Here is a 22660-nt window from a genome sequence, read left to right as displayed (position 1 = left end):
AACTGACAAAGCGTGGAAGTGGGGACAACAAAGCATCAAGCTCCCCGGAGAGGGCCAAGGCTAATCAATATGCCAGAAACCCCGGGGTTCCTCCCCTCCTCCCTCCCTCTTCGGCGATGTTTTCTCTCCCCGCCATCCCCTTCCCACTCCCCTCGCCCGATCCCAGTCTCCTCCCCTTTTCTTAAGTTGCCCTGATAGTAAGTTGCTGTTTCAGAGCGGAGCACATGCGGAGTGTCAGCGCTCCCAGTTCCTTTCTCCCCGGATTTCGTTGGCTGCCGCTCTACCTGCCGGGGGATTTTTACCTGGCCCCTTGCCTCCGGGGCGCCAATCCGCTGCGGAATCTGAAAAGGTAAGTCTGGTACCTGAAACTCTCCCCCGGTTTCATTTTTCATCTTCTGGCTTTGCCAGAGGGTTTGTTTTCCGGGGCAAAGGAGTTGCAGAGTGAGCGAACTAGCCATTTTGGTAGATAAAGCGCACGCTTAATACTTGAATCCGATCGTTGCAGTCGCCTCTCCTAGTCCGTATTTATCAGTCAGGAGAGGCTGCTGGCAAGCTGTGGCCAAAGATGGGGTAAGGGAGTCGGTCAGTTGGAAAGTTATTGAGGATGAGATTCTTGCGAAGTAAAAGATCTGTTCGCTTTCTTCTTCCCCTTCACCCCACCCCCAAGCGACGCGTTTATCTAGTACTCTTGAACATGGTCCTGCATAGTCATTCCCCCCTCCCCTCATATACTCACCACCTGCAGTCTTATTTAAGAGTCCAAACTGCTAGGCAGCGTCTTTTCCATACTCCTTTTTCGCTGCTGAAGAATCCCCCCTCCCTATACGCAGTATCACCCGCAGACATCCACAGATGCTTCCAATTCTGATTTTGATTCATCCTGGCGAGGATCAGCTATGAATTGGAAAATATCGGAGGGCAGTAGCATGGAGCCTGGACTATCGGAACAACTCACTTCCACCTAGGAAAAAAAGTTTGTACTTAAGTGGTTTCTTGAATGACCAATGGTCCTAGAAACTATCCACATAAAGTTCAAATATCAAAGAAAAGCATTTGGAAAGCCCCCAAATTAAGCAAATCAACGATAAAATTTCCTCATCGGTGTATTTTTATGCAACAGAAAGACAAATGCTACTTTCTAGTTTGTAGTTATAATAAGTGAAAATAAATTCTAGCCTCTGATATTTTACAGATGTGCTCAGAATACACATTTTTTATGGGAAAAAAATAGTTACCCACATAAAACTGCCAAATCTATTTCCCTGGTATAACATGTATTCACTAACGTGATCTCTCTCATTCTCTCTCTCTCTCTCTCTCTCTCTCTCTCTCTCTCTCTCTCTCTCTCTCTCTCTCTCTCTCTCTCTCTCTCTCTCTCTCTCTCTGTTTCTATTTCTCTTTCTTTCCCTTCTTTTCTTCCCCCTCCCTCTCTTTCCATATTTATTAGTTGAAATAAATATTCTGACTTTTTCTCAATGGAAAAAAGGGAAGCCTATGTATTTAATCTATGTAGCAGAAAGACTGTGACTTCCAAATATTTAAATCTTGTGACATTTTTTATTGACCTGAATACATTTGCAATATGTATACAAAATAAACCACAAAACATTTATCAAGCACCTTTTGCATACCAGTTAAGAAAGAAGTAGAAAATAGTCCCTGCCAGAGTCATTTAGATTTTCACACTTGCACTCAAACAAAATAGGTACAGTCTATTCTTGAAGCCTGGCACCTGAAAAGTTGCACCGCTTCTTAACTCTAGGCTTTCCCTCCCACTCCAGACAATGTTGTACAATGTTATTTACAGACAGGACCAGTAAGTAACACTGATTGATCATTCCTGAAGTGTATGACGGGATTCTGTGCCTCTTGTATTCTAGCTGTGCTGTCCAATACTAAGGAAGGGAAGCACCTTGGGTTTTTCTGGAGAGGAAATTTGGCAGTTCTGATTTAAAAAAAAAAAAAAAAATCAGAGAAGACAACACTCCCTGAAGCTCGATGACTAAAAGCAACGGAGAAGAGCCCCGATCCGGGGGTAGAATGGAGCGGTTCCAGCAAGGAGTCCGAAAACGGACACTCTTGGCTAAGAAGAAAGTACAGAGCATCACAAAGGAAGATGTTAAAAGTTATCTATTTCGGAATGCCTTTGTTCTTCTCACTGTCACCGCTGTCATTGTGGGTAAGTCATTGGATCCCAGAAGTGTATCTTGTTTCTCCAGGGCTTCTGGCAGCCCAGGGAAGTTATCAGATGAGCTAATTGTGAGTGATTAGGAGGCTATCTCCAGTTTTCTTCTGGATTTGTAGATATTTATAACAGAGCGGTTTGTTGGCCTGTTTGGGATGATATGTAGTACACATGTGGAAATCTGGTGGGAACATCATTAGATGTTTTGCTAGTTCATATAGAGAAGAGAAAGTATTTCAGTAGCAAGTGAGTTACAAATGTGGTGTGTAAACTATAAAAAGTCATACAAATGTACAGAATTGTTATTATCATTATGACTATTCAGAATGGAATTATAACTATTAGACAGGAGCAATTCTTTAAAAAAGCAAACTAGATTCTGCCAAAATGCAATTACCATAAGATGTCACTTCCACTTAAAAAAAAAAAAAAAGTGCAATTAGTCTGTCAAAAAAGGAGAGATACAGGTCTCCAGTGTTAATTATAGGGTCATTGGTTGCTGGGCAAAAGCCAGATATCAGAGCTGAGCAACTAATGGAAGAATTATTTGGGAGGGGGAGCTCTTTAAGCAAGAGCTGCAAAAGTTCAATGAAAAAAAGATGCTTTTATTTTGTTCAACACTTTCCCTTGCACACAGGGCTCTTTCATTCACATCTTTATAAAATTGATAGAACTTTTCTGAACTTCTAAACTTATGGAAACTTTTCAAGCTATTATTAATTCTGCATTGTAAGAAGCATGTGGATACTAATCTGTATTAATGAAATGTTATCATTTTGCTTGACTGAAGTTCTACAACATTTTCTTTTGTAACTTCCAAAAAACATTAACTCAAGAAAAGGGCTATCATATTTTCTTATTTAGCATTTTTTTTACTAGGCTAGAATACAACTTTTAAATTGGCTACTGTTGTAAAAAATTAATATCTCAAGTTTCAATAACTTCTCAAAAATGACAATAAATTAGGTTTTGCTAAAATATCATGATGAAGAATTTTGTCACAGTTGCAAACACAGGCTTAGCCATGATTTCGGACTCATGAGTAATTAACAACTGGTCATCTATAAACTAGTAAAAACTCAACAAATTATAAACACAAATTAAAACATCCACCAAAATATAAATAACAATCTAAGTTGTTCTAGTATAAAATAAAATCAAAGTGAAAGAGTCATTAGCATCACAAAGATTTGAACAAATAGATTTTGATAATACTGGCTCTGGTGTTAATTCCTAATTGATTGACCAGTTGGTTGGTTAATCATAGGATTATAGATTTAGAGGTAGAAAAGTCTTTAGAAGATATCAGGTCCAACTTTTTCATTTTACAGATGAGAAAATTACAGTCCAAAGTTGTCAATGTGCTATTCAAATTCAAGCCTTAAAGCCAAGTCCAAACTTATAATTATATCAATTTCTTGAGTTTGGAGTTATTCAAAGAAGAGATATAAATATTTGGCCAAGGAATTGATAATGAGATCATAAAACTTATCTTGGTAGCTTATTACTTTGAAAGGAAGAAGAGTCTGAAAGTTTTTCCTATTCCATAAATATCTAGTGGATTGTGTTTTGCTACAAACCCCAATCTTAGACAATCTAAAAAATAATTGAGGTATTGTGAGACATATTAGACAGTGAAGAGGAGAGAAAAGAAGAGAAGAGTAGAGAAGTGAAAAGAAGAGAATAAAAGACTTTTCTAGACTTCTTAATAGAGTCCCATTACCAATGCTGGATATTCATAAATAGCACACAACCTAATTGAAACTCATAGAATGGATCAGTTTTTTAAGCAGAAGCTCTGTTACCTCTCTAATAGTAAAGTCATTAAAGTGTCCTTTATGTATATTGTATAATAATTCAAGAGCACTCGTATTTCTTGTTGGCCATTTTCTCTTAGGGAAGAAGTAAAGAAAACTATTAAAAAAGGGGCCTTCCGAGGGGTATTGTTTGTAGAATAGACCTGTTTGTGGAAAGCCTGAATGAAGAGAAGTGATGAGGAATCCAAAGAAAAATCAGAGTATGTAGAAGGCTCCCAGAGAAGTCAGTAAAAAGAACCAAGATCACTAATGAAAGGAAGAGCATGCCTGTTTTTAAAGACCCAGTTACCATATTGGTGCTGTGATTCTCTCATAATACAAGTGAAGTCGCTAAGGATGCTTTTCCTAAGAGCTCTGGAAACTGAGCTGGGGAAAAAACTTGGCTTAAAGCTTGTTTCATTGCTTTTGCTGACAGATATCCAATAGAGGGAACAACAAGAAGACATTAACAAAGAGGGGAAAATAAAAGACCTCACTGACATTCAGGGAGACCATTTTGGACTCAATATCAAGGATGTGTATAGTCAAATAGACATTTCATTAAGTCACCAGAGGAAAAAGAAGAGCGTTCTCATTTGGTGTACCTTCCACCAAGACATTTGTGTGAACAAAACCTATATGTATCTTGTCACTGGGATGCGTACTTACGTTTACCAGCACCCCCACAACCCTAATAAAGGGGGAAAGAACAAGCCCAGACAATATAGTGGGTTTTTTTAAATTTGACTTCTTTCACATAGGAAGATATAAAGATAATGGCCTAGGGGGCAGAAAAAAATGAAGCCAAAGAACAGTTATTCTCCCCAAGTGAGAAGCTAATATTTGTCATTTTTAAACACTAAGGATACTTTTAGTAAACTTTACTGAAGACAGAATGTCTTCTTGGTTTTTTTTGGTAAAAGGAATATGGAATTTTAAAGTAGAGAAGTGCCTTAGAAATCATTGTCTACTCTAATTTTGCAGCTGAGGAGACCAACGCCCATACAGGTGAAGTGCTTCTGCCATGACTATATACATACATATATATATATATATGTATGTATGTATGTATATATATATATGTTATACTTAGTGAAAGGGTTGGGATCTCAATCTAGGTGTTTAGACTCCAAACTTTGTGCCACAAAAATATATTCAAAATGTACATTCCAAATATGAAGCAGAGGTTAGAGGGGAATGGTATATAACTTTAATTTGTTCAGTGAGAAGCACAGTTGCTGAATAAATCACAGAACTGGGACTGGTTCTGCGCTATTTCCTCCATGAGTCCAAGTCAAATTTTGGCCCATCAATATGACAAAATATTTTATAGAAGGAAAGTCACCCACACTCCTAAATCTTCTGTGTTCTAGGAAAGGAAGCAAGTTATAGTGGACAATGGACTGATCTTGGAGATGGAAAAATCTGGGTTCAAATCCTGCTTCAGGAATTTCCTTTGTGTGTTACTGAGGGCATGTTTTTTAATCTCTTTGTGCCCCAAGCAATATTCTAAGATTGACTCCTTTATGGACCAATTACCTGCCAGAATTTCTGGAAAGCATTTCCTTTCGCAGGAAGTCTCTAGACCATGAATAAAAACAGATCCAGACCAAAAAAGAAAGAAAACAAACAACAACAGCAAAAACCTTTATTCCAGATATTATGAAATAAGGTAGTAGCAGATAAAGAAACTAAGGGCCAAGCTAAGCTGTAAAAAGTCTAATGAGATCTGTTATCAGAACAGTTGTTAAATCATTTGGGTGCCCCAAACTATCAATGTAAGAACATTATTGCCCTCCATTCTTCCAGGAAGACTTTCCTTGATCCAGAGGGATTTGGGTCTTGTAGAGATGGTCCTGGGAACCAAGCAACTTAAGTTGAGGAGAAGATAAATTCCTCATGTCACTAAAGTTCATGTATTTTATGAATATAGGGAATTCTCAAACTCTAGGTAATGATTAATGGAATTGGCTGGAATATTGGAGTGTGTATATGGAGCATGGTGTAGCTTTGGTTCAAACAATGCTTGAATTGTCAGCCCTGGTCAGGATCTTCATCAAGTTAGAACAAATACCAAGACCTTCAGCAAGTTTCCACAGAAATATCTTAATTTAAGGGACAAGAATCAATGGATTCTTGGGAAGAATAAGTATCTTGACAAAATTTTTGGATTATAGATCTAGGGGCAGCTAGGTGGTGCAGTGGATAGAGCACAGCTCTGAATTCAGGAGGACCGGAGTTTAAATCTGGTCTCAGACACTTAACACTTCCTAGCTATATGACCCTGGGCAAGTCACTTAACCCCAGCCTCAGGGGGGAAAAAAAAGGATTGTGGATCTAGAGTCTGAAGGGGTCTTAAAAATCATAGATGAGCAAACTGAAGCAGAGGGAGATTTAGTGATTTGCCTGAGTTAATAATAATGATTCAAATCAACACGTATTTCATTAAGTGGCTATTATATGTTTTATTCGAGGCACGGTGAATACAAAGTCATTTAATCCATTTTGTTGTTGTTTAGTAGTGTCTGAGTCTTAGTGACCCCACTTGGCATTTTCTTGGCTAAGATACTGGAGTGGGTTGTTTTTTTTTTTTTGCCATTTCCTTCTCCAGCTCATTTTACAGATGAGGAAACTGAGGTAATCGAGGTTAAGTGACTTGCCCAGAATCATCCAGCTAATAACTGATACTGAATTTGAACTCAGGAAGAGGAGTCTTTCTAACTCCAGGATGGGCAATCTATTCACTATGTGTCCAAATTGAAATTTTCTACGTGCACCATGAGATGAAGGACGTTTCAGAGGTCTAATGTGTGTTAAAGACTGAGAATCAAGAAATTTAAAAGTTCCTACTATACAGAAGCTTCAATCCTATTAAAGTACACATATATGTTTATAAGTATTTGCCAAATTCATATAGCAAAGGAAGAGGGATTCAAGAAAGTTTCACTCTAACATATTTCAGGACTTGGAATTTCATTAATGCAGGTATTCTCTCCATTGTTACAGCTCATGACCCTTTTATAAATTAACTGATAGCTTTCTAATGTTTCACCCCCCCCAAAAAAAAAAAAAAAATAAAAATAAACAATCATCCTGCAGCCAATCTGGTGATAAGCCTCTCCAAACTTAGCTAAACAGGCTTCAAACAACAAACATAATGGTTTATCAGTCAGTCAGTCAACAATCCTTTAGCAAGCACTTAGCCTGGGCCAAGCTGTGCTAAATGCTAGGTATACAAAAAAGGGCAAAAAACAAAGACCACACAGTTTAGCAGGCAATACCAAATTACCATATTTAAAAAAAAAACTCTAATATAAGAAAGACTTGGCATAGTACCTAGTATGCAGCAGGCAATTATTAAGTATTTATTGGTTGATAAATTGATGGACAGGGCCACAGTAGCATGGGGTAACCTTGGCTCACCACAGCATTAAGTGTCCATAAAAATTGAAGAACAAATGGATAGGATTTATTTTTAGAGCTATCAATTTCAGGATGATTAGTGGGCATGCCAAAAATGGAGCTGGAGGGCATGAGAGTGGGATAGGACAAAGAGTGCACTGGAAGGAGTCTAGGGCTTGGAATCAAGGGGCTGGATTCTAGTCATATGGCCACCATTTAGTAACTGCATGAACTTGAGCAGGTCGGTTTATCTCTTTTTGCCTCTGTTTCCTCAGCTGCCAAATGAGTTATTTTACATGATCTCTAACCTCTCTGAGTGAGAAGCCCTAGAGCTCTCCAGCACAGCAGTCTGGGTTCACTGCTTTGGAGCTCTCCATGGTGTAAATCTACATTCAGCATATTGCCCACATCTTCTAGCAAGAGCCATTATCAGGGATGTAAATAAACTTACTAGTAGAAAAACATGGAGGCTTCAGCTCTACTACTCTATGAATGTGAGGCAGGACAAAGGAGGTCAGAGATGTAACCTAATTTCTCCTAGTCTTATCTTGCCTCAAAAGTTTATAGTATAGGGGAAAGAGTGCTGGACAAAAGAAGTCAAAGGTTCTGGGTCTGGCCCTAACTTTGCCACCTGTGTGATCTTGGGCATATTACTTAACTTCTCTGAACCAACCTGGTTTTCACCACCTTCATATTCCAGAGTAAAATGGATAAAAGGGAAACGAAAAGATGAAGGATGCTCAAAAATGCAAACATCCAAAACAATTTCCAGACAGAATCATGTTTGGAAATAGAAAGGTAAACAGTAGCTGACATCTGTAGAAATACTTTCCCCCATACCAATCTGGTAAGGTAGGTATTATAAGGATTAACATTATTATTATTGCCATTTCACAGATGAGGAAACTGACTCAGAAGAAGATAGTGATCTCCCCATTGTGATATCAAGTATCTAAAGACTTTTTGAATGCTTTAAATCTGTCTCTATCTCATTGCTTTTCATATTAACCTTCTAAGGACGGTTCTAAGCCATCATTGGCTCCATGGTAGTACATAAATGCATTTAGAGGAAAAACAAACAAACCAACATAATTGTATCATGACAAGTTGGTCATTTCTCCTCTTCCCTTTCTTCTGTCCTCTCTCTACCCTCATCTTTCCCATTGATTTTGTCCCTCCTAAATTGGATCCCAGTTTGGAATTTACAAGCTGGCCTTTTCGCTCTCCCATCTAAACTCTATACCCAGTAACAACTAGGTCCCTGGTATGGCTGAGTTGTCTTATTCCTTCTTTGCTTTATTCATGACCTGGATTCAAATACTGCCATGGATGCTTACTGGTTTGGGATTTTGTACAAGTTACCTAGCTTTTCAAAAGCTCAGTCACATCATATAGCAAATGAGAATAGCCAGAAGTGGGCTATTATTCATTGGAGAATAGAGAGTAATTTATTTGTGCTAGGCCAAGAATAATGATTATCTGAATCTAATGTGGGTACCTATATGGATGTAACTATCTTTCTACAATTATACATAGATTGTCATCATTTTTAAATGAGTTATATTCCTAGAATTCTATCTTAAGGATAGAATTCTGAAACATGAGCTTTCATCTTCCTCTATGTAGACCTTAATAAAAACCAGTATATGTGTGGGCAAATATGTAAAGTGAAGGATTGACCTTTATTAAATGGTATACAAAGAACAGGGTGGGGAGTTGGGGAGTGATGAAAAGTGAAGACTGCTTATAATCAGTCTTTCTTTGTTTACAAAATTGATTTTTTAAGTAGAAGAAAAAAGTTTCCACATAATGGAAAACAGAGGGTGAAATTCAGTCTAGCTAAACAAAGAGTGCCAAAGAGGACAACTTCAGCCACACAGATGAGCATTGATTGCTGTGTTAAAGTAGCTTTAAGAAACTTTAAATAAATTTATCAAGGAACATATAAACATGATCTTTCAAAATCAAAAAAACAAGTGCTACCAGTGATTGATTGATTAAAACAAAGAAGTAGTCAAAGTATAGATGATTTTATATTTTTCACATTCTCTCTCCCTTCCCCAGAAAGTCAAAGGAACTTTTCAGTTTGTCAGGGGTGCATTTCTCTCAATCCTAAGAATCCAGTGAAATTGAGTAAATCCTTAGATGGATATTAATATTGACTGAACTAAAGTTCTAGAAGAGAAAGAAAGAAAAAAATCTCAAGATGATGGTTCAAGAAACCAATTTTTGTAACATTAATGGAGACTGCATCAGCATTAGGCCGATATCCCAAGAAGGGTCATGCATTTAGCAGTCAAGATGTGGAATCAATGAATATAAATAGGCCAGAGGAAAAATGGTGGCCCTTCTGAAAAAGTGTAGGTCTGCTGAATCCAGTGAAATTGAGTAGATCCATAGATGGATATTAATATTGGCTGAACTAAAGTTCTAGAAGAGAAAGAAAGAAAAAAATAAATAAACAAGGATTTTAGAAAAGAATTATATTGTAAAAGTTCTACTCTCTTCCTATTTCTAAATTAGGGATTTGTTTTAAATAAGGGAATAAAATAACACTAATAATAACAAAGTTCTGTATAAATTTTAAATATAACTCACATTTATCTAATGTTTTAATATTTGAAAAGTACTTTGCATAATCTCCAACTTTTCAAATCATTTTCTTTATTCTCACTAAAAATAATAAGAAAATTGTGACAAGTATTTTTACTTCATTGTTGTTATTGTTAACTATAACAACAAATACGCTTATTAAAGATCACTAGCAACATTGAGAAACAAACAAATGATACAGGGCTTTTCTTTTCTATTTCCTACAGTGGAGGAGAGAGGACAAGAAGGAGAGTGATAAAAATTTATATCGCATCTATGTGTCTGACACTGTGCTAAAAGTGCCTTTTATAAATATTATCTCATTTGGTCCTCGAAGCAATCCTGAGAAGTAGATACTATTATTAACTCCATTTTATACTTAAGGAAACTGGGGCAGAGATTATGTGACTTGTTCAGGATCACATAGTTAATAAATGTCTGAAGCTGGTTTGGAACTCAGATCTTCTTGACTCCAGGTCCAGCACTAAGGTAGCACCACAAAAGCATCCTGACCCCAAACTCAAATTTATAGCTCAGTTCCCTCAACAACAATTATGCTAGGTTAAAGGCCTTCTACTGATTCACACTCCTAAAGCTATAGTTCATGAGCCTCCATCAATGTGTTTATCTTTGAGTAGTAAGTCAGAAAATATAATTATCTCAAGTCAAAAGTAATTATTGAAATGGTATGACAAGAAAAGCAGCAATAATACTTTCTCCCCTTTTATATAAGTTATACTCTCTCGCAAATACACTTAAGAATTAGAACAAACATAAAGGTCACAAGGAGGAAAGATGGCATGGTACAGTGAAAGAACACTGGTTCTGTTGTCAAAGGATATGGGTCCAAAACCTACCTCTTATACTTGGGATTTTTGTGACCTTGGATAAGTCATTCAGCCTCTCTGGGTCAATTTCCTCATCCAAAAATGAGGATTTTAGACTATATGACATTTGTGGCCCCTTCCAGTTTTAGATATGTGATCTTAGTATTAAAGGTAGCCAGAAAAAAAAGTCTTGAAACTTCTAATCCAGTCTGATGCTAGAAATAAAATTTTGACATGTAGATCTTTACTTTGTGATAAGTAGCAGTATGTGTTGCAAAATATATATACTCACACAACACAAAGCACAATTTTCAAACTCAGTGAGTTCTGAGGGACAAGTAAACTTAGGTAGAAGACAAGGCTTTTCCATCAACACACTGCATTGGCTTGTCCAAATTATTTTAAACTTTTCTGTAACTCAGTTTCTCTATAATATAAAAGTGGATAATATCGCTAATTATTCACTACCAAGGTTGACATAAGAAATGCTTACTGTTCAATCCTAGTCCATGATCTAGATTAATGTTGAAATGAAAGACTTTAGTGGATAAAGTGATCAATACATATTTATTCATTAGTTACTAATTACTTAACCCTGCATAAAATTCAATGAAAGATGCAAAATAAATTTAAATGGAGTCCCTGCTTTGAAGAAACCTAAAGTTTAAAAGGTTACACAATCACATGTGATACAATAAATAAGTTAGTGATGCCTTAAGTCATTTCACTTATATTCTTAATTTTCCCATAAGATTGGGAAGGAATAGGGATTAGTATCTTAATTGCCCAAAAAGGATATAGCAATAGAAGCAGGGAAGAGAATGACATGAATAGATCCATCACTAAAGTATGGTAATCTATCTAGAACAAGACACCAGATATCCACTTCCATAGAAGCCATTTTTATTTATTTCTTTGTTTAGAAATGTTTTTATTAGACACATGTCCCCATAACAAATACATGAGAACTCCAATAGAAAAACTTGAAATGTTTCCTTGACAATGGGTTCCATTCTTGTAAAATTAATGATTGGGTCTACTGTGCCATGAAGATTTTTATCAACATTCAGTCAAGGTGACAGAAAAGAACCAATTTCAAATTTAGGATCAAAAGCAAAATTTCACTTCTTGTCCCAAATTCAACCCTCTTCTCTTTCATTTTCTATGAAAGAATATCAATCACTATGTTATATCAGCCATTCTTGAGTAAAATCTCAAGGAACCATGTGATTTGATGTAATGTTAAAAAAGAAAAAAAAAAAAAAAAAAAAAAAGCAAAATGTATTCCTTTACCTTAGAAAAGATTGTTGTTATAAGGCAGCTTTTGAGGTCCCTTTCGGCTCTAGACCTATAATCATGTTATTAAAGGTCACTAGCAGAAAGTGAACACAGAAAAATAAATAAAATACAATTCTTCACTTTTTCAATTCATTTTCTTTTAGAACAAGTTTTGCAAAAAAGAAAGGAACCAGACTCATTTTTCTTCTTTATCGATAGTAAAAAAATTGGTAATGAATTTGGTATTTTTCAGAATTACAAATTCATTGCTGAGCAGAGTTCTTGTAAATATGAACTTCAGGTTCTACAGAACCTGTGGGAATGGTTAAGTAAACCACTCAAGGAAACATTTTTCCCTTATTTCTGTTTTTCATCTTCAAGCAATGTTCCATCCTCAATTTGATAGAATCAGCAACTCTAGCTTTTGCTGGTTAGGGACTTAATTGTCTTCTGGTCAATTTGGTATGTTGATCCTATATAGAAGAGATTGTGTGTCTCATCTTGGGTGGGCTAAAGCATCTGGTAGCTTTTTTGTGGACCAGGATGTTATTCTCCAAGGGTAAGCCTGTCTAGTGAAGTCAAAATGATTATTATTTTTAGATTCCCTTTTGGCATCTGGGTTCCTGTCTATTCCCCAGTCATTCTTGGAGAAGGCCTTTTGAAGATTCATACTTCCTGATGTAATTTGTTGATCATAGTGCTGGTATAGTAGATCTTTTAAGACACATGATAATTCTTTTTTTTCATTCATTAGTTCATTCATTCAACTATCCATCCATCCATTCAACATCCATTCTTAAACTCTAGAGTTGTCAAAATACCCAAGTCCAAATTCCATTTCAAGATGATATGTACTTTTTTTTTTTTTCCTATTCACCTACAGATTTTAGTAGGATCATAAACTTTGAGCTGAAAGAGACTAGTGCATCACTGTGTACAGGAAAGTCCAGTCATTTTGCATAGAAGGAAACTAAAACCTGGAGGGTTCCAGTAATTTGATCAAGAACACATGGGTAGGAACTGGCAGAACAACTATTTGAACCCAGGTCCTCCAACTCCAAATCAAGTACCACATTGCCTCCTGGTTGGAGTAAAAGGGAGGAAGTCAGTTTTGCAAAATGGGCTGATGGATAGCAATGTCCTTTGTCCTCACAATGACCACTCTACTGCTGCCTTTTCTGTTGATCTCCCATGTTCACTTGATTTTAGCTTAGAAATTGAGATGATATTTAATCTTCCAATGACATGTTTGTTGTTTGGACTCCTCAGGGGACTGGGACATACTGTTCAAAGGCTCCCTTTTTGAACTTTTAAATACAAATAAAGGAGAAATAACAAATCAAATGCAACTTTACTCATTCATTCTCGAGTTGGCAATACTTACTTCATTTTCTTTAGCCCCAAATATAATGTCTGCAAAGAGTCAGGGATATCAAACCTCATTAGAAGTCATTTTCTTTGTGATTGTAATTTTCTTTTGTTCATAGTGTAAACCAGCAGAGGATCTGTCCAGGGACAATGAAACTCTATTCATTAGCTCTGTGTCACGTTATTCATGTTAACTTTGCCCTGAGTGAAATCAGTTCCCACCAACAGTAATTCTGTCTTACAGACAAGGAATTGCCCGGTCCCTGTTCTAAAGTAAAGCAAGGCACCCAGGAAGCCTTTCTGTGCCCTGTTATTGTCATTGGGGAGGGGGGATTGTAGACTGTGGGAACATGTTTCAGGGGAAGCTTTTTTCATTACTGAGCTAGAATGTAATCAGAAACCTGAACCACTCACTAAAAAAGCAATCCGTCTCTGTATTCAGAACATTTCCTCTAGATTAGTTTCTGATCACTGACCTTGAAGGTTGTCTCACCTTTTAATTCTGCAGAGCAGAATTAATTCTGTTAGAGAAGAGGGCTGGGTTTAAAGAACACCACACCCTCTTGGTAGGGAGGTGGGGATGAGAAGGGTGAACTTTGAAAACTAGATATGCATTTGATTTCTAGCAAAAGCCAATTTAAATTTTTCCCTAAGCTTTTGATTTGGTTTTAACTGAGTCAAAAAGTAGGGGGAAATATTCCATAATAACTTAGAAATTTAAGTAGGAGGAACAGGACATATATATAGGACAATTTTCAATACCCTATACCTAAGGATTCCTGAGAACTGCAGAATATTCATAAAAGTACTACAAATAAACCCATAGTATAGAATATATTAACAAATGTGGACATCTTAATTTCCAAAGAACCTTGATTTCATTATTCTGGGTCTAACACTTTCTTGGAAGATAATTTGATGTCCTGATGGGATTTTTTTTTTTAAAGGCAAATCAAATAGTGGGTGATTTTCTGGTAATAACCCTACTTGCACTTAACTACAAAGATTTAGGATATAGACACACAGTTTATCTCATAATCTTTTCAGCTCTGTAAAAACTATCCGAGATTATGCTTAGCTGGTATAATCTTCAAGATCACAGGTTCACCTCCTTATTACAATGAGACATTAAAGGAGTACTTTAAGTACTTTTTAACAGGAAAATATATACACGAATTTACACATAAATGTGTGCACATACCCCACACACACACACACACACAGAAACAGAGAAAGAAATGGAGCCATCCATGTATCATACATAGAAATTAATTGCTTCAGTGGCTAGAGAATGCCAATTGTCTTGGATTCCAGAACCAACTCTTGTTACTCATTACTGTGTAATCCTAAGCAATTTCTCTTAATCTCTGCTTTCATATCTCTAAAATGGGAATGATCATATTTTTCCTACTGAATCACAAGGTTATTGTGGGGTAAACAATTTATAAGCCATAAGTTCTATAGGAATTTAAGTTCTCAACACTATATTACATAAAACAAGGTATGATGTATAGGGAGATAGTCTTGGAGTCAAACCTCAATCCAAATCTGACCTCACACATCTGGGGATTTTTAACAGGGAGTAACCCTAAGCAAATAACAATCTCTTGGTGTCCCAGGCCAGTCTCTCAGACATGAAAGTGTAGAGCAGGTGCTGATCCACATTTGTGGAGGGAGTTTGCTGAGGTAACATCATGCGTGTCTGGGTGAATACACACATAAATCAAGTAACACTAAAAACTAAAACAGTTTTAAACGGTACCCTGCTGCTAATAGCTGGAGTTTGAGGTAGTCACATATTCAAAAGCTCAAAAATCATTCTTAATCCTCCGTCTTATTAAGTCTCAGACGCCTCCAGGACATAAACCTCTAGTAGCTGAGTAGACCCTCAAGAGATGTAACAGATATTGGGAGGCCAGGGATTCTGCTTCTCCTGATGCCTGATCTGATCATAAAAATTAAATAATTTTAATATAACTCTTATTTAAATAATAGGTTACAGACTGCAAAGTGTGTTCTCATAACCAGTCTATAAACATTTATTCAGTACTTATTATATGCCAGACAGTGTGCTAAATTCTGGGGATACAAAAAGAAGCAAAAAATAATCCCTGCCCAGAAGGAATATACACTCTAATTGGGATATATATATATATATATATATATCAAACTACAGAATAAATTGGAAATAATTAGCAGAAAGAAGGCACTAGAATTAAGAGGAGTTGAGGATTCTAGTAAAAGTTGGGATTTTAATTGGGATTTCAAGGAAGCCAATAAAATCAGTTGGCAGAATTGAGGAGGAAGAGCATTCCAGGCTTGGAAGACAGGAAGAAAAAATACCCAGAGGCCAGAGATAATGTCATGTTCATGGAACATTCAAGGGGCCGGATCATGGATTAAAAGCCAGTGAGTTTGGTGCTACAAATGTGACTCTCCCTGCTTTACTCATAAAGTGGTGAAGGAGAGCAAATAGGAAAGGAATTCATGACTTGCTCAAATTCACATAGGAAGTCAATTCACACAGGCCTCCACGGGTATTATTTGCCCTGTCTCCCAAGAACTCAAACAGCAGGATTTCCCATGGTTTTACTGTCCATTCCCTCTGACTCAAGATCACACAATCTGAGGCTCATTACCTCAGAGATCACACCTGAAGAACAATTCCCACTCCAATATCCCCCCCAAGTAAGAATCATTCAGCTTTTTTTTCCACGTTATTCAGGGACAGAACTCACAATGTCCTGAGGCAGCCTGTTCATCTTTTGGACAATTCCAGTTGGTAGGTAGATTGTCCTACATTTTCTTCTATATAATATTTCCTAGACAGATGGAACAGTGGTTGTACAGCAGAAACAACTGAATTCAAATGCAATTGCTGGTTACTTATTAGCTGTGTGACTCTGAGCAAGTCATTTAACTCATTTGCTGCAACTCTAATATGGGATTATTAGCAGCATCTACTTAGAAGACTTATTGTGTAGGTCAAATGAAATAAAGCTTACAAATTGCCTGGCAGATAATAGGCATTATTTATAAATATAAATATTCATTTCTCTTCCCCTCTCCTTCCTCCCCCCTCCCATTATTCCTAGTTCTATGAGGGACAGACTTTCCGGTATGGCTGATCTGCTTACTTTAATGATTTTCTGCTTCTCACCAAATGTTACCTAATTTTTTTCATTTCACCTTATTCCTTGAAAGAGTAAACAGCATGATTTTACATGGCTTCACCTTCCACCTGATAATCTACCAATTAGAGATCAAGTTGGGTTACCAAATATTTTCTTTAGAAATACAAATACTGTTTCCCTCTCTCCAAAAAACTTAAGGGGTTGTCCATTCATAAACAGTTTAGTCAGACTGCTTTATTGGCCCAGTTGCACTTAGATCAAAGAAAGAGGGTTTGACTGGGGAAGGGGGAGGCTGAAGGGAGTGCATATAGGTAAGTCTGAAGCATGGAAAACCGGGGCTAGGGCAGACTTGGGGAACTGCCGTGGTGGGGGGCTTGGGTGAGCATGAGGGTTATGGGGATCTAGAGGCCTGATGAAGAGGGGCACCAAGAGGTGGGGGAGGTGGGAAAATGTCAAGGACAAACTTTACTTATTTCAAAATTTTGCCTAGGGCCAGCCCTGCATCCTGGAAAGGGGGACGAAATTCTTCCTCCTCCTCTTCCCTCCTGCTCACAGGACCCAGAACTCAGGCTAGTACTAATGGGATAGTTCTACTATATTATGGGTTAAATAGGCTTTTTTGGGTTGGCCTGGGAACTTAATCACCTTTCAGAACATTGTTTCTATGGGGAAATGTGTCTTGAATTCCAAACAAGCAATTTACAAGATAAGCTTCTGGAATACAAAACATTGGAAACCTGCAGATCTGCCTGAGTTCTTAAATCACTATTTATTTATTTGCCACTTAGGCTTCCTGGTATTCTGACAGGTCCCAGCCCCAAATGACATGGTTATTTTGTTGAATGTGCTTAATATTATAATTGATTTTCAAAATACTAAGTATATTTTCTTCAAAAATAAATAATAAAAAGTACTATCATTAAATATAATAATAATAATAATAAAAACCATAACATAGCATGGCACCCTAGAAAGAGACACAGCTTCAAAGGCTAAGGTTTAAATCTCATTGTACACACTAGCTTTCTGAAGCTGGGCAAGTCACTGTCAGCTAAATCTTTCAGTGCTCTAGATATAATAAAATCATAATTTTCAGAATAATTGTTGGTCTGCCTTTAGGCGGGAAAGGTTCCTCACCAGGAGCTTTCTATATGGATGAGAATCAAGGGTTTGCAAACTACGGCCCGGATGTTTATGCGGCCCGAGTTATGGCAAATGGGCTGAGGGCAGAAACAGTGAGAGCTTTTGTTTTTATAGTCCGGCCCTCCCACAGTCTGAGGGACAGTGAGCCGGCCCCCTATTTAAAAAATTGAGGACCACTGGTGTAGAGCATAGGCCAGGACAAATTACACCAGATATTTATAAAGCATTTTAAAGTGCAAATTGAAGATCAACTAAGTGACTTGCCTAAGGTCAAAATTATATATATACAGAGAGAGAGAAGTATATATACACACACATACCCACATATTATTTTAAAAATTGATCCATGCAGCCTGCCATAGGTAGGCAAAACAGATCTAAACATCCATTACAAGCCCAATGTTTGCATGGGGCTGATTTATTTTGTGATTTGGAGACGTGATTTTGGACTATATACACTCCAGTATCATGTGGTGAATGTTATGGTGAATAGCTAAGACATTAGTACATAATAAATATAGACATAGAAACATAGTTGCAGATATACAGATGTAAAGAAAGCAAAATTTGGGAACATTAAAGATGCACCCATCATTACAGAATGCTACAATGACTGGCTCTGAAAAATGCTTTGGGGATATAATGACTCGATGCTTCCATAGATAAAGAAGTCCAAGGGTAACTGGCTCCCAGTTACAGGAATGGTCCAAGTGGCGCACTGAAGCTGCGGAAGTTGTCAGTTCTCAGAATCTCCACGTTGCAGGATGTGTTTTGGTGACGGTTGGTCAAGTGGCCACAGATTACCTGTAGAGAAAGGGGAGAAGGAGGAGGGAGGACGATACAGACAGCCTGAATTGGAATCAACTGTGTCCAATAAACAGAAGCACAACATTCTGGAATTTTTGAAGCCATCATGAGAAATCATGTTTATCTTGAAATCAGAAATGTGAGGAGAAATACAAAAATATAAAGAAATGTTGAGTGCCCTTTACCAAAATAAAATCAGCTTATTAGTTTAGGAATACACGAATGTATCACACATGACTCGATTTACTCGTAAAAGTATCTTGTCTGTTATATTTAGAATGAAAAAAAATGGAAAAAGGAAAAGGAAAAAACAAAAATTCAATGAAAACCAGTTTTTTCGGTTATTGTTTTTCTTCCATTCCCTGCCCCTGCCCCTTCACTTCTTTATGAGAAACAAATTTATTCCACGAAGTTACTGAAATGGTGCAAAATGAGATTTACAAAATTTGAGGACAATTTCTTAAATTGAAAAATTAATCTATCGTTGTATTACTTATATTATACTGCTATGTACTCTAGCTCTATTTTATGACATAATTTGACCAAATCATGTGTAATATTTAACCCTGTCAGAATGCCATCCCACAGTATCAAACTCAAACATCCTAAACAAATCTTGTGTCAGACACAGTAATCGATCCTTCTCGAACAGTCTCGAAGCGGTTCAGAAAAGACTCAGTTTCCCTCTGCTCTCCCGCAGGTACGATCCTCGGATTTGCTCTCCGGCCGTACAAAATGAGCTACCGGGAGGTGAAGTACTTCTCCTTCCCGGGGGAGCTTCTCATGCGGATGCTGCAGATGCTGGTGTTGCCCCTCATCGTCTCCAGCTTAGTCACAGGTACCGAGGTCCACGTTTCTGTGTTTTCCTGTGTTTTTCCGGAAGGACGCTTTTTATGATAAATCTGTAAAAGTGGAAAGCCCCTCGGTTTTGACTGGGTGCATGCTCCAGTCTAGAAAATTCCCCTCAGCGGTGGCCGGGAGGTTCTCCGGTTTTGTTTGTGTTTTGCTTTTTCGTTTATTTTTTTAGTAATGCATGAGTGATCACGTCTCTCCCGTTTGACCAATCACAAAGGGAAACGGATTTTAAGTAGCCAATTAATCTGCCCCGTCTGCTGTATGAAAGAGGTGCCCTTCGGAAATCTCGTTCTCTACCGCGTACTACAGGTCTGTTTTCTCGCCCTCTTATCCCACCCAGATAGCATCTGGTTGGACAGCCTATTAGCTATTGATGCAAGAATGCTTGTTCTAAGAACCGCCAAGACTTGAGCCGCGGCCTCCGTGGAAGCCTCGCCACGAGGTAATGCCCACGACACACCCACAAGACTCTGCTGCCTCCGGCAACGTCTTTTCTTAGCCCTGCATGACTGTTCCCCTCTCCGCTCACCCCCCCACCCCCAAGCCTTTTCTGCGGAGGGGACACCTGGGAGGGGGCGGGGACTATAAAGTGTCAGGGTTAATTTCACCTCGTGAGCTCTGGAAGTCCAGAGCAGCGACCAGCAGGATAAGAGTGTGCTCTTGAAAAGAGTGTGTGTATTGTCGCCTGAGAGAGAGGCCGCAAGTAACTCCTGACCGGGTTGCTGTGGGAAGCTTAATTTGCATGCTCGCTCGTGATTGGTGCACAAAGCAACGTTCATTCCTGAGCATCCCACCCCCACCCACTCTCATTCCCCCGACTGCGTAGTAGCCGCTGGTGTAGGCAGAGTCCTGTAAGGCCCGGGAGCGGGCTGGAGCTGTAGTTCAAAAGTACCGCGCATCTCCCGCGCGCGCTCCCCCCCCAGGCACTCCCGCTCCAGCCTCAGACCGTACCGTTATCTCCCGCACTTCCGGGGAGGGACATAATTCAGAGAAGTGGGATTTTAGAGCGAGAAGGAGCCGTGGAGACTCCGAGTCATCCCCACACTTTACAGATGAAGAAGCCGAGCTTCCCCCTTTCACCTCTTTCTTTCTCTCTCTCCCTTCCATGCTTTTCTCTCCTTTCTTCATTTAACACTTTTTCATGTCCAGAGAAAGGAGGCGCACGTGGTCCAGCCGCTGGCTAACAGCGGGGCTGGGGCCTCGCTGTATCGTGATGCCCGTCTCTGTCCCCGTCAGAGATTTACGAGAGACTTGTAACGCACAGAGCGCCCTATAAATATTAGCCATTATCAGGACTACTTGTCTCCACTCTCCCAGTGTCGGCTTCGCTGCGTATGCGTGTAATCCCAGTCAGGGCGAGTCTTGCATTCCCACGAAAACAGAGACAGACACAGGAGAGAGAGACAGAGCAAGAAAGGAGGGGGGGGAGGGGAGAGGTATTTATGTCTGGCACATTTTTGATAATTGTTTCCAAAATTCACTTAAGAAAGCTCGATAGAGGCTATTGCACAAGGGTACTTCCACATTTGTTACTCTTGCACTGCAGTTTTTCTGGGAAGCAAGCTGTGTACAACTTGTCCAAAACAGACAAATATACTTTAATAGGCTTTATTGGAACAATGAGTTCCTCCTCGCCGCAGTTCCTGCGTCCTGCCTCTCCGACGGCCTTTCCCTGTCACCTGATGGAATCTTCTCCCTTTTCTTGAGTAGAGACTCTAATTGGGGCCGTCTATTCCTCTTAGCTGGCTTTTCTCTTTTACAAGGTGGGGCTATCGCTGCTCAGAGGCTTTGGACAAAAGCCAAAATCTGTTGCTGCTGGCAGTTCTGCTAAGACCCCATTGCAATAGTCACTAATCACTGTTGGAAAAGGTCAGCCAGAGCCCCTCTTCTGGGTCATGTGGTCATGCAAAATGTATCTTCTGTTCCTCGGACATCCCAAATGACAACTGTAAACTTGGCACTGTTGATTTGAAAGAAAGTTTCCTAGAGGGAATGGGAGGTACTGACTGGAAGGATAAGACCCTAAAAGACGGCTTTTGGCAACTCTTTTTGGAAGGCCTTTGTGACTGGAAACCTCTAAAGTAGAAACCTAAAATTTAAAAAACAAAGGAAAACAGAAATGAAGGCAAGTTGTTGCTGCCTGCTATTTAGGGTACCTGCTGAGTTCAAGTAGTTGGGGCAGCATTTAAAAAGGAGACGAGAGTAGGGAGTCAAACTCTCTGGGCTTACTTCTCCCCAGGAACCTCACTTTTAACTCTACCACCTGAATAAGGGTCTTATGGCCCACTTTTTCCTCCCAATTCCACCAGTCATTATTTGTCTGATTTAAGCCAAGTTTTTTTGATCCCTCCCCCCACCCCTTGTCTTCCTTTGTTTTTTCAGCATCCTTGGAGATAGCTGCACACCTGCTCACCAATAAGATAATTTGATGTAGTTAACAGAAGCACTGTGACATTCTTGTTCCGTGCTTGTAAGATTTTATAAAACCCAGCCATGAGATAAGTTTGAATGTCAAGATTCAGGAACTTGGCTAAACAACAGATAGCTGATTTAGTGCTTTCCTTCTTCCTTTCTTCTCCTATATTACATATACTCAACTTCTCAATTCCAAGTAAAAGCAAAGACAAAGTTGATTTTGCTCTATTATTTTACCTGTCTTATGAAAACTCTGATAGACAATGCAGTGTGGGGATTGTTGTTGGGTACCATGGACTAAGCCGGTGCTAAATTTATGCTTCATTTACATGATAAAGAGAAAGGCAATTAATCGTGGTCTTAAAAAATGGTTGTCCAGCACAAGGAGATCCTAAGTAGTTATTCAGTTTCAGGGAACTCACCTGTGTGAAAGAGAGACAGTTTCAAAGGCATCATCCAACTTGCCAAAGATGCTTCAGGCTTTTGTGATTGTGCCAAAGAAGTCATTCAAAGCTACATATTCGTTTGACTGTTTCTGGTAGGATGGAGCATAGGAACCCAAGAACCTTCTGTGGCCTAAGGTAGGTGATTTCATGAAGAGATAACCTGTCTTTCTGAAATGAAGCACATCAGCTTCAGACCACTCTGGGCCGCAGGTGTGCTGATTCTCCTACTGACCAATAGCTCTAAGCCAAAGCTTAACCCATAAAAAGAATTGGACTACTCAATACATTATTTCCTGTCTGCTAAACAAATGCTACCAGAAAAAAAAAAAAAAAAAAAAAAAAAACACTTTCTATTTTATTGGTATAACTCAAATTGTTTAATAGCTATTAATCTTTTCTCTGCACAAGATGC

The 22660-nt window shown here is 38.5% G+C and overlaps 1 protein-coding gene across 2 annotated transcripts in view; it reads left to right on the top strand.

Moving 5' to 3' along the window:
- The first annotated feature begins 207 nt into the window (after positions 1–207).
- The window catches only part of SLC1A3 (solute carrier family 1 member 3), a 103016-nt gene continuing 80563 nt past the window's right edge, over positions 208–22660 (top strand). Inside the window, exons 1-3 of one of the 2 annotated variants that reach the window (XM_074282641.1) lie at positions 208–349; positions 1881–2179; positions 19233–19370. In XM_074282641.1, the coding sequence (XP_074138742.1) occupies positions 1999–2179; positions 19233–19370 (319 nt within the window). In that variant the 5' untranslated portion in view covers positions 208–349; positions 1881–1998. Of the gene's footprint in view, positions 350–1880; positions 2180–19232; positions 19371–19646; positions 19830–22660 lie in introns of those variants that run through there. The other variant, XM_074282642.1, reaches the window with a different exon arrangement.

This window comes from Sminthopsis crassicaudata, chromosome 1, assembly GCF_048593235.1.
Source record: "Sminthopsis crassicaudata isolate SCR6 chromosome 1, ASM4859323v1, whole genome shotgun sequence".
Classification (NCBI taxonomy): Eukaryota; Metazoa; Chordata; class Mammalia; order Dasyuromorphia; family Dasyuridae; genus Sminthopsis; species Sminthopsis crassicaudata.
This window is presented reverse-complemented; position numbering and strand designations above follow the sequence as displayed.